The sequence below is a fragment of the Pelophylax lessonae genome, assembly GCF_965119305.1.
Source record: "Pelophylax lessonae genome assembly, chromosome: 11".
NCBI classification, from domain to species: domain Eukaryota; kingdom Metazoa; phylum Chordata; class Amphibia; order Anura; family Ranidae; genus Pelophylax; species Pelophylax lessonae.
Genome location: NC_138778.1, coordinates 195,931,712 through 195,950,141, shown reverse-complemented (window position 1 = coordinate 195,950,141; position 18,430 = coordinate 195,931,712). Strand labels below are relative to the sequence as shown.

Below are 18,430 nucleotides of genomic sequence, written 5' to 3'. Positions count from 1 at the left end.
CAGTTTAAAAATTGTCTGTCCATTTAAAACAATACCAACAAAGGAATACTTACAAAGAAATATTACAGGAGTCAGTAGTAGCAGTGCGATTGCTCCCCCACTAAGAGTCGGAGGGTCAATCATTTTTTCAACGCAGACATCACCGCCTAAGCAGTCACAGACATACACTGTCAGGTTCTGTTGGGAGACTTTTCCTTGCAGGTCATAGATCTCAAGGTGTAAAGTATGATTTCCTTGGTATGCATCTTTCTCCTTCTTAACTTTGATTATATCATCTAAAACGCAAACAAGAAGAAAGTTAAAAAAAAAAAAACTCATTACTTATATATTGCACAAATAAGAGAATCTTGTAGCAATCAGCCACATCTAAATCTGTGTGTTGCAGTAATGTGTGGTAAAGCATTAGTTTTACCTTCGTGTTAACATGGCGCACAAAAACACATGATGCAAAGTGCATTGCTTTGTGGTGCCATTCATTTTGAATGGCTCTGCAATAACCCACAAAATACATGCATTTTTGACGCTCTGCAGAACACTGATATGAAACATCTTTGTGTCTGTTTGTGACCAAGGCACCTTACTGTAAGGGTTCTTTTATGATTGCAATAGGGGGGGTGGGGACAAAACCATGTGGTTGCACCATGTTTTTAATGCCCCCCCCCCCCATCCCTACCCACCTACTCCCCTTTAGCCACAAAGGCAACAGCCAGGGGATGTACAGAAGCCATGGATTCAATGCTCTCCTTTGTAGCTGCGACCGGAGTTATAACCTATGTCGCGTTTGGTGACCGCTACCTCCCGCTCAACGTGACCCATTTAACCACTTAAGCTCCGGCGGATTTGGCTGCTGAAAGACCAGGGGGTATTTTGCAATTCGGCACTGCGTGACTTTAACGGACAATTGCGCGGTCGTGCGACGCTGTACCTAAACTAATTTGACGTCCTTTTTTTCCCACAAACAGAGCTTTCTTTTGGTGGTATTTGATCACCTGTGCGATTTTTTGATCATGCGCTATAAACAAAAAAAGAGCGTCAATTTTGCAAAAATAACAATATTTTTCACATTTTTTTATATGAAATTCCCCCCCAAAAAAATGTAAAAATCAAAATTTTTTAACATTTTCGGCCAATTTGTTTTATGCTACATATGTTTGGTAAAAAAAAAAATCACAAAAAGCATATTTTGATTGGTTTGCGCAAAAGTTATCGCGTTTACTAACAAAGGGAAAGATTTTTGTAATTTTGTTGTTTTTTTTTTTAACGCGTAATGGCGGCGATCTGCGATTTTTTTTTTGCGGGACTGCGACATTGGGGTGGACAGATCGGACCCTTGACTGACATTTTTGACACTTTTGGGGTTACCAGTGACATTTCTACAGTAATCAGTGCTATACTTATGCACTGTTACTGTAAAATTACACTGGCAGTGAAGGGGTTAACTTTATTTGAGAGGGAGGGGCTGTGTGTGTCCCTAGGGGCGTGTTTCTTACTGTGATTGGCTGTGGCTTGAGCTGTAGGAACAATGATCAACAGTCCTACATAGTAGAACCGTATGATCATTGTTTCTACACAGGGGAGAATGACAGGCGGCTTGTTTACACTAGCCGCCTGCCTTTCTCCCTCTGCACCGACGATCGCTGAGTGACCGGCGGACACACGCGCTCGCTCCCCAGAGCCTCACAGGCTTGTGACGTACCGATATGTCACTCTGCCTGTGAGGGGCTGACCGCCGCAGTATATGTACTTGCAGCGGTCAGCAAGTGGTTAAGTAAATAGGGCCTGCATGCCCCCGTTGGATCATCTTTGGTGCAGCTGAGCCCAGAGATCCAAAGGTAATACAATTTAAAATGCTAGAAAAAAACTTTTCATTTAAGAGCCATCTTTCTTGCTTACCATAAATAATAATAATCTGGGTCTAGCACCCTAAATGTGTTTTTTGTTGTGCAGTTGTCAGAATGACTTCCATGTGCTAACTACAAAGGCCAGCCAATAGTTTGAGTGCTGACAGCACTGCCAGCACCGATCTTCCTAGGCTGGTTGCCTATCATCAAAGTGTTGGGAGTGCAGGTAGCTATGCTCCTTGTATGCATGTATATATTTCTTTGTGGTTTTATATATAAATATTTAACATTTTATGTACCACGTGTCAAAAGAGCTAAATTATGTTCTCTGAAAACTGGTAAAACCGTCATTTTGTAGAACTTGTAGTTTCAGCTTAAAGGCATTTGAGGACTGAAGAGCTATGTGGCTTGTTATTGAGTGACTAATATAGCAGAGGGAAGAGTGGTAAACAGACTCCCCTCATTCATTTCAGTGAATCTTTCCCCAGCGTGGGCCTCGCAATGTCGCCTGCCTGCAGGGTATAACGTAGAGTTTGTAGGTGCGTCTCATTCTTCTAACAACCTGATCTTCAGGTTTGTTAGCCAATATCCTGCTGCTTATTAACTCCAATAATGTGACAGGTCACTTATGGGGAGAGTTTAGGACACCTTGCTGTGTGTCAGGCATGTCAGAAGAAATTACTGTAATTCTTTCAGCTCTTCAGCACTTTTGTTGTATCTTAGACTTGCATATGCTCATGCAAACTGAGACTTGTAAACCATTAACCACTTAAGCCCCGGAAGATTTTACCCCCTTCCTGCGTGACTTTAACGGACAATTGCGCGGTCGTGCGACGCTGTACCCAAATGAAATTGACATCTTTTTTTCCCCACAAACAGAGCTTTCTTTTGGTGGTATTTGATCACCTGTGCGATTTTTCGATCATGCGCTATAAACAAAAAAATAAGCGTCAATTTTACAAAAATAACAATATTTTTCAAATTTTTTTATATGAAATTCCCCCCCAAAAAAAATGTAAAAATCAAAATTTTTTAACATTTTAGGCCAATGTTAGGCATATGTTTGGTAAAAAAAAATCGCAAAAAGCATATTTTGATTGGTTTGCGCAAAAGTTATTGCGTTTACTAACTAAGGGAAAGATTTTTGTCATTTTTATTGGGTTTTTTTCTTAACGAGTAATGGCGGCGATCTGCGATTTTTTTTGCAGGACTGCAACATTGCGGTGGACAGATCGGACCCTTGACTGACATTTTTGACACTTTTGGGGGTACCAGTGACATTACTACAGTAATCAGTGCTATACATATGCACTGTTACTGTAAAAATTACACTGGCAGGGATGGGATTAACTTTATTTGAGAGGGAGGGGTTAAGTGTGTCCCTAGGGGCGTGATTCTTACTGTGATTGGATGTGGCTGTGTGTGTAACAGCAGAGATCAACGGTCCTACATAGCAGGACCGTATGATCTGTGCTGTTACACAGGGGAGAATGACAGGCGGCTTTGTTTACATTAGCCGCCTGCCTTTCTCCCGCTGTACCGGAGGATCGCGAGTGAGCGGTGGACATCGGGTCCGCCGATCACTCGCGCGGGGGAGTCCGTGACGAGCCTCCGGTGGCGCGCGCTCACTTCCTAGAGCCTCACAGGCTAGTGACATACCCATACGTCACTTTGCCTGTGAGGGGCTGACTGCCGCCGTATATAGTCTGGCAGCAGTCGGCAAGTGGTTAATATTCGTATAGCGCTAACAAATTTGCCCAGTGCAAATAAAGGAAAACAGTACATTTCAATACCATTCGGTAGAAGAGAGTTAACTGTTTGACAAGCGTACTATCTAAAGGAAAGGGCGAGTTATACAAAATGAAGGAACTGTGACAAATTTCCTGATGGAGAAACTGAAGGTACAGTTATCGAGTAGGCTTCCCTGATAAGGTGAGATTTCAGGGATTGCCTAAACAAAGATAGGGAGGCAGATTGGAGTAGGGAGTTTCAGAGAAAGAGAGACTTCTACAAAAGTAGAAGGAAGCGGTAATATGCTAAAGAGCAGAGAGGATGGTTTAAAATGGTTATAAACCCCATTTATGAAAGTTAAACTAAGCATATGTATCTGTAGTGTTTACTGATCTCTCTCCAAAGCTCTAAGTGTTGTTTCCCTCTGGTGCTTCTTCCCTCTATTATCAGCATGAATCACTTCTGACAAGTTCTCCTACACATGAGATAACCGTAGCTGAAAATTTGTGTCGAGGAGGGAGCTTAAAGGAAGATAAGCAAGGAGCTTGTCTATTCAGACTACAGCTCTGCATGTTCCTTCATTCATCTGCCTATGTGAGGGGGGTCCCTTTCTTCCAATCAGCTCTCACACAGTGTAAGTCTAATATCCCCACCACCCCTATGTGCTGCTGAAAGAGGAAGAAATATTTTTGCACGATCTGCACTTTCCAAAGTGTGTAGAAAGGGGAAGACAGCAGATAAATAAGAAACCTACCTAGGAGGATTTGTTTCATCCATGTATCATCTGAGGCTATTCAATTCACTGGGTATATGTGAGGGTTTACAACCACTTTAAGTGATATATTGAGACAAAGTTTGTGATGTAGTTTGGGGCAGAGTTGTGAATGGCTTTGTATGTTAGCATTTTAAATTGTGTTTGTTTTCCTTTAACATTTTATTTCGCACACCAGCAGAATAATACAAACTCCTGCATCAAATTTTCAGAGATATATAATGAAAAAAACAAAACAAAACATAGGCATAAGTACAAAACATAAAGGTCAATGCCTGAGCGGCAACGAAACTCTGTAATGTGTAACAGCATGTAACAATAGGCTAACCCAGAGGCCGGTGTACGAGTTCACTTTTTCAATAAAGGGGTTCAGGGAAAAGTATGTAATTATGAAGGATAGATGGCAAGCAAGCAACAGTGAGCAGAGACAGAGAGAGAGAGAGACAGAGAGAGTAAACAGACTATAGAAAACGACAAATAAAGAACAGAAGACTTTGGAAAAAAGGCAAAAAAAAAAAAAAAGAAAGAGCGGGGGGGGGGGGGGTATGCATGCGCAGTCAGTGAGGCCAACAGTGCGTTTTTGGGTTGCAAGTACTGGAAATTGTGCCAATAAAAACAAGTTTTATTCAATTGTTCCTCTTTTTATTGTAACACAGCCGTTCAAGAGGAAATAAACCGTGCTCCTTTATCATGCAGCTAGTATGATAAAGCTTTCCATTCCATTTTGCCCAATTATTGAACCCTTTTCTCACTGTGTTGCTGTGTATTTCTTACTTCCCAGTTGAAGCTAGTGCCATGTTGGGTACTGTCTTCTAACGTCGGCTTTCTCCCTTTCTATGTCTTCCTGCCGTAATCTCGCACATGCCCAGTGATTTATTTTTTTAACCAAGCCTCTTTTTCGATCCGGGTTATGACAACCCTGTCCGGCAACCTTTTGGGTGCTTTGCTCAATGTTTACACCCCCTGTGACATTGCAAGTCACATGGGGTGTAAACAGTGAATGGGCCTGTAGTTTTGCAGGACTGCAGAACAATGCTGCAGCAAGGACATGACGGAGTCACAGCATAATACTGAATAGATTAAAGCCACGATAAGCGGGCCATGAATACGGGACATTATGTGCATGCGCTGGCGATGACATGAAAGTGGACAGAGATGGATTGCAAGTAATCTAACCAGGTTAGAAGAGATCTAAAGACTGCAATTTGTAGAGCATGTTTTAATTATTTAAATGGGGGGGGGGGGGGGAATTGCTCATGGAGAGTTTACGTCCACTATTTTGATTTGTATTTGTTAGTAAGCAGAAGCTAGTAGAGAGACTGTAAAGGAGGAATGGTGGCCACAGAACAGTTGGTAAGATTGAGTCAGTCAGTGTTGATGGGGGAATCCTTCCCACTGCGCTATTGTATTCTGACAGCGGGAGGCTTCTCTGTCATCAGAATACAATGATCAATACCAGTGGTTATAACTTGTGGCAGTGATCACACGAGAAAAACCCTACAGGCTGTTAGTTTGCACATTTAACTTTCTGTGCCGTCACAATGGTCATTAGACAACTAGAAAGGGTGAATCGCCCCGGGGGGGGGGGGGACACAGATCGCAATAAAAGCCTTGCAAACAAAGAAGGGTGCACCGACCTAGCCCATTATCCTCAATATAGGCTTTATTAATAGAATATAAAAATGGCTACTCCACAAAGGTTTGATACTCAAACATTTGGTTTTGATATGACTGATTTACACCTTTATTTGTGAGTAGCCATTTTTATGTTCTATTAACCACTTTAGGACTGCTCACTGTGCTGCAACTGCGGCACAGTGGCAGCCCTGGGTCCAGCGACGTAGACATACGTCGCTGGACTCCTAGCTATCTTGGCAGCGTGCGCATGACGCCGGAGGCTCGCTCCCGCTTTGTTGAAACACAGCGGGAGTCGGGCCGGAGAAGGAGAGGCGGTGATAACTACCTCTCTTCCCCGATCATCGGGGAAAGTTTGAGAAGATCCGCCCGCTTGTGTAAACAAAGCAGGCGGATCTTCTCTGTGACAGACCGGGAGAGATCACAGGATTCAGCATAGCTGAACCTGCAATCTCTGTCTCTGTCACAGAAGCTCCTCCCCCCACACACGTTAGTAAGTGATTAACCCCTTGATCACCAACAGTGTTAACCCCTTCCCTGCCAGTGTCATTATTACAGTAACGGTGTATATTTTTAGCACTGATTACTGTAGTAATGTCACTGGTCCCCCCCAAAAGTGTCAAAAATGTCAGTTAGGGGTCTGATCTGTCCGCCGCAATGTCGCAGTCCTGCAAAATAATCGCAAATCGCCGCCATTACTAGTAAAAAAAAAACAATAAAAATGGCAAATCTTTCCCGTAGTTAGTAAACGCGATAACTTTTACCCAAACCAAAGTGGCCTAAAATGTTAAAAAATTTTGATTTATACATTTTTTTGGGAATGCTATATAGCAGAATGTAAAAAATATTGTTTTTTTTTTTTTTTGTCACTCTTCTTTTTAAAAATGTAAATTTGCACAGGTGATCAAATACCACCAAAAGAAAGCTCTATTTGTGGGGAAAAAAAGGACATAAATTGTTTTTGGGTACAGTGTCGCACGGCCGTGCAATTGTCCGTTAAAATAACGCAGTGCCAAATCGCAAAATATAGCCTGGTCAGGAAGAGGGTAAAATCTTCCGGTCTTAAAGTGGATAAAAATATGCTCATTGAGAATTTTTTTGTCAAAGACATGTAGCTAAATACATTTTGGCCTAAATATATGACAAAAATCGAATATATTGGATATTTATTAACAGTCAAAGTAGAAAATGTCAATTTTTTCGCAAAATGTTTGCTCTTTTTTTAAATAATATCGAAAAAAATAAAAAAATACCACCAAAAGAAAGCTCTGTTTGTGGGAGAAAAAAAGGACATACATTTAATTTGGGTACAGCATTGCATGACCGCGTAATTGTCAGTTAAAGTCGCGCAGTGCCAAGTTGAAAAAAGTGGCCTGGTCATTGAGCAGCCAGATCTTCCGGGGCTAACGTGGTTAATAAAGCCTATATTGAGGATAATGCTCTAGGTCGATGCGCCCTTCTTTGTTTTTGTTTGCAGTACCTGTCGGACTACCCCAGTCCTATAGGGCAGCAAGACCATCGCCATTCGAGATGCCATATGTGAGTCCCGTGGAAAGAGTGGTCGGGGAGCACTTCCCCACTCTGTCCATAAGCGAAATAAAAGCTTGTTTGCTTTAGGCACAATTGAAAGACAACATTGCCACATTAACTCAAAATATGTACTTACTGAAAATTCTACTTTCGTTTTTCGAGACCCAGGCTTTCATTAATTTCCAGTGATAGACTATGTGGTGTCATTAGTAAACAAACTATTGTGATATTAACTTATACAGCTGCATATTCTGTTCTTACCATCATAGTTTATAAGTTTGAGTGGCTTCTTGTCATGGTCTTTGTCCAACACGTTAACATAGAATGGGCCAGAATAAGGTTCCAAGTCCTTGTCAATGATGGGTGATAGAAGAAAAGCCTCCTCTTCATTCTCACATGTTGTTAAATAAGCACTTTCTAGATTAGGGGAATTGTCATTAATGTCCTTCAGGTTTATAAGCAGAGTGGCTATACCGGTCATTGGGGGGACCCCTAGACACAGAAAGAAATCCATATTAGAAAGAAATCCATATTTAAAAGATATTTAAAGATTCTATAGTAGCTACTTAAACAATTTAGAAAATAAATATATAAAAGCCCAATATGCATTAAAACTGACCACAATAACAAAGCAACTGTGGAAAAATACATTTTATGGAGTTCACATGAAGGCCGTAATTGTCCTATATAGCAGAGTTAGAAAATGGGGCACTTATCCACAGTAAGTCAGAACTTGGCAGCTCTACCATTAAGAAGCACAAAAAAGACATGTATTGATACGAGTAAACCAATTATTTGGTATTATTAGTTATTAAAGGTAAATTGTCTCTTTTAATCTGTTTAGCCTCTCGTGTCTTTTTTTTTTTTTTCCATACTTGTATTCTTGCCCTTCACAAAGGGCTTTGGCATTCTGGAAGGCTTTGTGACAGTTACTGTTTGTTACAGGAAACAGTCCCAAATCCCAACCCAGAGGACCTGAGTATCCCTTTTATCTGAATAATCCCTAATAACCTTCCCAGCATGGGTGGCCTACATAGTTGTGCTAAAATTGATGTGGATATCAGGATGCAATGTAAAGTAGGGGTACATTCAGCAGGCCCATATTTGAATATAGGCTGTATATATTTCATAGGGCTTTACAGGATACATAAAACCATTTACAGTGCCTTGCGAAAATATTTGCCCCCCTTGAACTTTGCGACCTTTTGCCACATTTCAGGCTTCAAACATAAAGATATAAAACTGTAATTTTTTTGTGAAGAATCAACAACAAGTGGGACACAATCATGAAGTGGAACGAAATTTATTGGATATTTCAAACTTTTTTAACAAATAAAAAACTGAAAAATTTGGCGTGCAAAATTATTCAGCCCCCTTAAGTTAATACTTTGTAGCGCCATCTTTTGCTGCGATTACAGCTGTAAGTCGCTTGGGGTATGTCTCTATCAGTTTTGCACATCGAGAGACTGAAATTTTTGCCCATTCCTCCTTGCAAAACAGCTCGAGCTCAGTGAGGTTGGATGGACAGCGTTTGTGAACAGCAGTTTTCAGTTCTTTCCACAGATTCTCGATTGGATTCAGGTCTGGACTTTGCCTTGGCCATTCTAGCACCTGGATATGTTTATTTGTGAACAATTCCATTGTAGATTTTGCTTTATGTTTTGGATCATTGTCTTGTTGGAAGACAAATCTCCGTCCCAGTCTCAGGTCTTTTGCAGACTCCATCAGGATTTCTTCCAGAATGGTCCTGTATTTAGCTCCATCCATCTTCCCATCAATTTTAACCATTATCCCTGTCCCTGCTGAAGAAAAGCAGGCCCAAACCATGATGCTGCCACCACCATGTTTGACAGTGGGGATGGTGTGTTCACGGTGATGATCTGTGATGCTTTATGCCAAATATAACATTTTGCTTTGTTGCCAAAAAGTTTGATTTTGGTTTCATCTGACCAGAGCACCTTCTTCCACATGTTTGGTGTGTCTCCCAGGTGGCTTGTGGCAAACTTTAAACAACACTTTTCTGGATATCTTTAAGAAATGGCTTTCTTCTTGCCACTCTTCCATAAAGGCCTGATTTGTGCAGTGTATGACTGATTGTTGTCCTATGGACAGAGTCTCCCCCCCTCAGCTGTAGATCTCTGCAGTTCATCCAGAGTGATCATGGGCATCTTGGCTGCATCTCTGATCAGTCTTCTCCTTGTATGAGCTGAAAGTTTAGAGGGATGGCCAGGTCTTCGTAGATTTGCAGTGGTCTGATACTCCTTCCATTTCAATATTATCGCTTACACAGTGCTCCTTGGGATGTTTAAAGCTTGGGAAATCTTTTTGTATCCAAATCCGGCTTTAAACTTCTCCACGACAGTATCTCAGACCTGTCTGGTGTGTTCCTTGTTCTTCATGATGCTCTCTGCACTTTAAACGGACCTCTGAGACTATCACAGTGCAGGTGCATTTATACGGAGACTTGATTACACACAGGGGGATTCTATTTATCATCATTAGTCATTTAGGTCAACATTGGATCATTCAGAGATCCTCACTGAACTTCTGGAGAGAGTTTGCTGCACTGAAAGTAAAGGGGCTGAATAATTTTGCACGCCCAATTTTTCAGTTTTTTATTTGTTAACAAAGTTTGAAATATCCAATACATTTTGTTCCACTTCATGATTGTGTCCCACTTGTTGATTCTTCAAAAAAAATTACAGTTTTATATCTTTATGTTTGAAGCCTGAAATGTGGCAAAAGGTCGAAAAGTTCAAGGGGGCCGAATATTTTTCGCAATGCACTGTACATTGGTTCCTGCCACAGATTATAGTTCAGTATCTCTGCCAGAGAAAATTGCGCACACATTGTAGAGCCATCTAAACTCCAAGCATGTATTTAGAATATAAGTGGTTACAGGTTTACTTGGAGCAGGGGTCTCCAAACTTTCTAAACATAGGGCCGGTTTACAGTCCTTCAGACTTTAGGGGGCCACGACTGTGGCCATTGAGGGTAGAAATTGTCCTGGTGTCAGTAAGCATAAGCCCCATCTTTGACTTTAGGGGGAGGATTAGTGCCCCATTTCTGGTGGTCAGTAGTAGGAATAATGCCCATTATTGGTTTAATTGGGGAGAATAGTGCCTTGTATCAGTGGGGGGGGGGGGGGGAGTGCCCCAAGCACCAGATAAAAAAAAGCAAGCAAAGGGCTGCAGTTTGGAGACCACTGACTTAGAGGATACCCACACAAACACAGTGAACCCTCAGCTGGCCCCTTTCCTGGGAACTGAATTCCAGTTAGCACTGCAATAGTATAATGCTAAGCACTTAGCCAAAATGCTGCCCTCTTTGATGTCAATTTTATCAACCTACTGGTGTCTCTCCCCCCCCCCCCCCCTTTTTTTTTTTCTTACTTCTTGCGGGTCCAGATAGCTTATTTATTAAGCCACTGCAAAATCTATTCAAATGTGTAGTAACCATGGTAAGCAGTCATAATTCAACTAAACATCAAGATAATGAAAGCTAAATTCTACTTAGCTGCAATAGGTTATTGCACTTGCCCGTGGGATGGGAGAAACATGACATAACTCATTCACTTCTCTCCTATCAATCCTGTGATACAGATTAGCATTGGAGAGCTTTTCTTGCACAGAAAGTGTTATATTCTGTATTTAAGTGTTATGTGTTCCATCCATATATTAGTTCACAAATCCATTGTCATCCAGAACTGCCCATATTTCCTCACTCACTAATAAGTGCTGACAATCTGCTTTATTCATTTGGTTAAAATAGATGCCTTTATAGTTTCAGTAAACTAAATTGCAGTGACTGAAGACGAAATTGACCTTTTATGCAAACTCACCATCATCCACGGCCAGAACTTTCACGATATATTTGCTCTTGATTACATGGTGTGACTCCCGGTCCAGTTCTTTCTTGGTTGTGATAACGCCAGTGTCTTGGTTAATAGACAGCCAGTCTCCAGTGTCATTTAGTAAATGGTACCTTAGAAATGAGTAGAACATTATGAGTTGTTTCAGGCAGGTTGCGTAAACCTGCGAGGTCACAGTGCTGCTTTTACTGTATAAAAACAGGGCATGCTTAACAAGATCGGGTCATTACTGAAGATGAGGTTGCTTTCACAATTTAGTTTTTTCTTCTTTCCTGTAGACTGTTAAAATGAATTTCTCCTCTTCTATATCTCAGGGTTGGACAAATATCTATTGAATACAGAAACCAGGCATTCTATTCTAGAGTGGGCTATTTACAGATGTCCATTGACAACAATAAAATAAGTTCATTACATTGGCTGTGTTTTTTGAAGTCCATTGGCCATTCAGCTTTCATATACTACACTCAGACAATTTGTGTTGTTGAGTCAACAGTCATTCTAACAGATTGATGCAGGCTGCATTCTTATTACAAATTAAAGCAGATCTCAACCTAAAGTTTAAGATCCACACTAACCAGGGATTCAATAGGGATGGTAAATAGACCAAGTGGAAAAAAAGTACTTAAAGTGAACCTGAACTCAAAGGGGTTGATTTTCATAAAGGTAAATAGGCTGTTCACTTTGCAAAGGAGCCTTCCACAGAGCTTAGTGAATATGGTGCAGTTTCACTTTGCAAAGAATATCTTGTGCAAGGAAAACTAAAAAGAAATGCATTTTTTCCATGTACATGATTGGATGGTGGAACTCAGCAGTGCTTCACCTAATTTATTAAGTTCTGGTGAATATTTCCTTGCAAAGTGAATGTTCTATTGTGGCGGATTTGTAATTGTAATTATATCTATATATGTGACCTCTATGGTGTCTATGGTTTTTAACCAAGTACAGGTCCCTCTCAAAAAATTAGCATATTGTGATAAAGTTCATTATTTTCTGTAATGTACTGATAAACATTAGACTTTCATATATTTTAGATTCATTACACACAACTGAAGTAGTGCAAGCCTTTTATTGTTTTAATATTGATGATTTTGGCATACAGCTCATGAAAAACCAAAATTCCTATCTCAAAAAATTAGCATATCATGAAAAGGTTCTCTAAACGAGCTATTAACCTAATCATCTGAATCAACTAATTAACTCTAAACACCTGCAAAAGATTCCTGAGGCTTTTAAAAACTCCCAGCCTGGTTCATTACTCAAAACCGCAATCATGGGTAAGACTGCCGACCTGACTGCTGTCCAGAAGGCCATCATTGACACCCTCAAGCAAGAGGGTAAGACACAGAAAGAAATTTCTGAACGAATAGAGTGCTGTATCAAGGCACCTCAGTGGGAAGTCTGTGGGAAGGAAAAAGTGTGGCAGAAAACGCTGCACAACGAGAAGAGGTGACCGGACCCTGAAGAAGATTGTGGAGAAGGACCGATTCCAGACCTTGGGGGACCTGCGGAAGCAGTGGACTGAGTCTGGAGTAGAAACATCTAGAGCCACCGTGTACAGGCGTGTGCAGGAAATGGGCTACAGGTGCCGCATTCCCCAGGTCAAGCCACTTTTGAACCAGAAACCGCGGCAGAAGTGCCTGACCTGGGCTACAGAGAAGCAGCACTGGACTGTTGCTCAGTGGTCCAAAATAATTTTTTCGGATGAAAGCAAATTTTGCATGTCCTTCGGAAATCAAGGTGCCAGAGTCTGGAGGAAGACTGGGGAGAGGGAAATGCCAAAATGCCTGAAGTCCAGTTTTAAGTACCCACAGTCAGTGATGGTCTGGGGTGCCATGTCAGCTGCTGGTGTTGGTCCACTGTGTTTTATCAAGGGCAGGGTCAATACAGCTAGCTATCAGGAGATTTTGGAGCACTTCATGCTTCCATCTGCTGAAAAGCTTTATGGAGATGAAGATTTCATTTTTCAGCACGACCTGGCACCTGCTCACCGTGCCAAAACCACTGGTAAATGGTTTACTGACCATGGTATTACTGTGCTCAATTGGCCTGCCAACTCTCCTGACCTGAACCCCATAGAGAATCTGTGGGATGTTGTGAAGAGAAAGTTGAGACGCAAGACCCAACACTCTGGATGAGCTCAAGGCTGCTATCGAAGCATCCTGGGCCTCCATAATACCTCAGCAGTGCCACAGGCTGATTCCTGACCAAGTTTTGAGTGCATAACTGAGCATAATTATTTGAAGGTTGACTTTTTTTGTATTAAAAACACTTTTTTTTTTTTATTGGTCGGATGAAATATGCTAATTTTTTTAGATAGGAATTTTGTTTTTTCATGAGCTGTATGCCAAAATCATCAATATTAAAACAATAAAAGTCTTGCACTACTTCAGTTGTGTGTAATGAATCTAAAATATATGAAAGTCTAATGTTTATCAGTACATTACAGAAAATAATGAACTTTATCACAATATGCTAATTTTTTGAGAGGGACCTGTATATGTAATAAATGTATATATTTTTAAGAGTATTGCTTTGTTGTCTCAATATGCTCACATATTGAACATTCTACATCCCTTTTTTATTGAGTTGGGTGTGGTTTTCCTTTGGTTCCTTTGGAATTTCAGAGAAAACGTCCCCTTCTTTTTAGTTATAATTCCTTGCAAAGTGAAGTCTATTTGCCTTTAGTAACTCGACCACAAAAAGTCAAGATTTACTTTCCTAGAGGGAACATCTACAAATGTTAACTGTACCTAACCAGAAATATTTATCTTTTTGTCTTGGATTCCCCCTGAATAAAATGAATGCACTTCCTGTGGCTATGTGCTCCTGTTCTGTAAATTAATAGCTCCATATCTGCTGTGTTTGATCAGAGGGACTGGGCACAACTTCCACAATTCAAGTCCAATTTATAAGTCTTATGACAAAAAGATTCTTGTGGTCTAAGTGTTATATGTTTTTTTCAGCAGCTTTGCTTTGTAGTTGCTGACTTCAGAGTCTTCATTCACTTTGACTGAAGACTCTTCAGATGTCAAAGTTCCAGAGGATAGTGCTATATAACTTAGCAAAAACTCCTTCTGCCAAGGGCTGGTAGGTTTGTGGACCTCTGTAACCACTTCAGAACCTTTATACATAGATACTTATAGTAGTTGAGGTTGAATAAATACGATAGTTCATCCAGTTCAACCTGTGTAGGTGTGTGTGGATGGAATTATTTCACATACCCCTTAATGTTTTGATCCTTGAGATATACATCCAAGAGTTTTTTTAAAAAGTAGCCATACTCCCTGCAGTTACTACCACTTGTGGTAGAGAATTCCACAATCTTGTAGCCCTTACTGTAAAAAAAACCCTTGCGCAGCCTAAGGTTAAATTGCTTCTCCTCTAATCGCATAGTATGTCCTCATGTCCTCATGCATTCATTGCGACTGAACAGTTTTTTTTTCTATGCCAAGATCACCATTGAGGTATTTGTAAATCGCTATCATGTCCCCTCTCCGGCGTCTCCTTTCCAGGGAGAATAAATCAAGCGCTTGTAAGCGCTCTTCATAATTAAAGTCCTCCAATCCCCTAATCAGTTTAGTTGCTCTTTTTTGGACTCTCTCCAGCTCCTTACTCCCAGTCGCTTACTCCCAGTCACTAAAGGTTACTCCCAGTTGCTAATGATGTCCTGGCAACTATTAGCTGACGAAATGACAAATGATATCGAAATGACATCTGGCAATTGCTACATAAAACATAAAACATAGCAGGTGTCTCTGTGAAAATATAAGCCACTGATGTGTAAAATTACATTTTGCAAATATTCTGCAATTGTTAAGTAAATCAGTCAACGAATTTTGCACTCTTTTTGTTTCTTGTTTTTTTTTTTTTTTTTTCTGTTATGTTCTATATGCTCCAACAGTAATGAAAGGGCTATGTCCTAAGAATAAGTAGGCTTACTTTTATTCATTTCTGAAAACTGGATAATGTACAAAGCGATGTATATTTTGATGTGGCAAACAAGACTGTGGCTGAATGTACCAATATCTGTACTCTATGCTACGCTTTGTGCATTGTGAATGCTGTTATACTTGTCTTCTTGAATAATAATAAATGTACCCTTTAAAAAAAATAATAATAATTTTACACAGTATTTACTGTTTTATTCACTGGTAGATCAAATATGTAACCTTTGATCTGTATAAGACATCAATTAAACGTTAATTAAGTAAATTAATTTATATTTGTAATCAATGTATTTCTATGTAACCCTAGTTAGCCCTAAGTAAATCATTCCTCCCCCTGTTTTTGTTTTCAGCATATTTTTTTTTTCCTTGGTTTTTTTTTTTTTTTACCATTGGTATTGTACTTCTTTTTTTATTTTTTCATTTTTTTTCAGTGTTGCATAAAAAAAAATGTGCAAAAATAACTATTCTTTCTACTGGAAACATCCATTTTAGTGTCATTTTAAAGAGGTCAATTTATAGAATAGAAAGAATGCTTTTTATTCGTAGTAAAACTATGCATACTTTGTTTGCTTTGGAGGCATACATTGTGTATATGGTAAATGTTATTTGTAAATTGTAAACAAATTTGTAAACAATGTATTTCTATGTAACCCTAGTTAGCTGTAAGTAAATCATTCCTCCCCTTGTTTTTGTTTTCAGCATATTTTTTTTTCCTTAATTTTGTTTTTTGTTTTACCATTGCTATTGTACTTCTTTTTTTATTTTTTTTTTTTTTCATTTTTCTTTTCAGCGTTGCATACAAAAATGTGCAAAAATAACTATTCTTTCTACCAGAAACATCCATTTTAAGGTCATTTTAAAGAGGTCAATTTATAGAATAGAAAGAATGCTTTTTATTCATAGTAAAACTATGCATACTTTGTTTTCTTTGGAGGCATACATTGTGTATATGGTAAATGTTATTTGTAAATTGTAAACAAATTTGTAAACAATGTATTTCTTTTTAACCCTAGTTAGCTGTAAGTAAATCATTCTTCCCCTTGTTTTTGTTTTCAGCATATTTATTTTCCTTAGTTTGTTTTTTTTTTTTTTTGTTTGTTTTTTGTTTTACCATTGGTATTGTACTTCTTTTTTTATTTTTTCATTTTTTTTCAGTGTTGCATAAAAAAATGTGCAAAAATAACTGTTCTTTCTACTAGAAACATCCATTTTAGTGTCATTTTAAAGAGGTAAATTTATAGAATAGAAATAATGCTTTTTATTCATAGTAAAACTATGCATACTTTGTTTGCTTTGGAGGCATACATTGTGTCTATGGTAAATGTTATTTGTAAATTGTAAACAAATTTGTAAACAATGTATTTCTATTTAACCCTAGTTAGCTGTAAGTAAATCATTCCTCGCCTTGTTTTTGTTTTCAGCATATTTTTTTTCCTTAATTTTATTTTTGTTTTACTGTTGGTATTGTACTTCTTTTTTTATTTTTTCATTTTTTTTTCAGTGTTGCATAAAAAATGTGCAAAGATAACTATTCTTTCTACCAGAAAAATTAATTTTAGTGTCATTTTAAAGAGGTCAATTTATAGAATAGAAAGAATGCTTTTTATTCATAGTAAAACTATGCATACTTTGTTTGCTTTGGAGGCATACATTGTGTCTATGGTAAATGTTATAGTGCCTAGAACAGCTTGCCGCATGACCTTCTTTTTACAAAAGAATCATTGAATGTTAAGGCTCCTGACGTCCTTGTATCAACTGATGACATCATTGGTTGTTTTGATGCCGATGGCTGGAAGGTTGTAATGGTGCCCAATGAAAACCTGTGATTTTGTGTAACTGAAAGGCAGCTTTGATCCATCCACTGGCTTGTATACAATTTTCAGGCATTTTTCCAAGCCACTCCAGGTACATTGAGTGCCCTGGACACCTAGGATGAAAGGCTGGTGTAGAAAGAGGGCTAAGAAGGATTGTGTAATGTGGGATCTTTGCATTTGTTAACAGTTCATTTGTATACACAACCTTACACTACCCGTGTTTTGTTCACATGGTAATAGACCTATAAGAGACTACAATATGCCTTTTTAGAATTCACGTTTTTTTTTTACCCCTTTTTACTTACTTGATTTTATTTGGTGCTACTATGTCCGGATCCTTAGCCTCCACTTTTGTCAGTGTAGCGCCTGGTGTAATGGAATGCTCCACCAGACTGACTAGGATTGTCTGTGGCTTAAATACTGGAGCATCATTTACATCCTGGATATCTATTTTTATTGAACCAGCCAGCGACACTGTCTTTCCTGTCCGACCCTTTTCAGTTTCTATGACCCACAGGCCTTTCCTAGGCTTCTGCTTGACTTTGCAGCTATACAATGGCTCTTCATTTGAAACGGATATGGAAAGGATGTCTTGTGTTCTTTCTTCGTAATCCAAGGGCTGTTAATAAAGAAAATGGGCTTTAATGTTTCATATATTATATGGTGATATTTTTAAAGTTCTGAGGAAAAGTGCAGTAAGGCTGGGTTCACGTATATAAGAATTGGATGCATTTTTAACTGGATACAATTCACATAGCCTGTGAATCGGATCGGCTTTTTATAGAGCTGGTTCACACATGTGCGGAGCGGCCGCAGGGCGGTTTTAAAAAGGGTCTTTTGCGATTTTTGGTCTGGTTCAGGTGCGATTTCAGGTAATAATTCGCACCTGAACTGGTGAACAGAATCCCGCACTGAAACTGCGACCGCATATCTCTGAACCCAACCTAAAGCAACCAGTCAGAATTGAGTTCAGCAAATTTAGGAGAATTATAGATATTTATGTTGACTGGTGGCTTTGGACAACAGTATTCTGGCAGTTACTGTTGCCTAAAGCTAACAAGGTTTGAATTTTGGCTGAATCGTCTGATAGTCGACCACACAAACCCAAATCAATGCAGCTGGATGGAAAAATATTTGCTCAACAATGACTGCATCTGGCAGTTCAGGTCTTCAGACAGCTTTGATTGCAGTAGCTCTCTGTATACAGTAAACAGCAGTGCAGATTCCTTCATACATGCTGTTTAGCATGGATGGAGGAAAATATTGATTTTCTCTTGTTTAACCACTTG

General features: G+C 39.4%; 1 protein-coding gene across 1 annotated transcript in view; it reads right to left on the bottom strand.

Annotated features, from left to right (window-relative positions):
• The window catches only part of LOC309567551 (cadherin-like protein 26), a gene marked incomplete at its 5' end in the record, with an annotated part of 147,713 nt that overhangs the window by 39,582 nt on the left and 89,701 nt on the right, over window positions 1-18,430 (bottom strand). Inside the window, 4 exons of the mRNA XM_082272935.1 lie at window positions 54-275; window positions 7,771-8,001; window positions 11,351-11,493; window positions 17,447-17,760. Coding sequence (XP_082129061.1) covers window positions 54-275; window positions 7,771-8,001; window positions 11,351-11,493; window positions 17,447-17,760 — 910 coding nt within the window. The remainder of the gene's footprint in view (window positions 1-53; window positions 276-7,770; window positions 8,002-11,350; window positions 11,494-17,446; window positions 17,761-18,430) is intronic.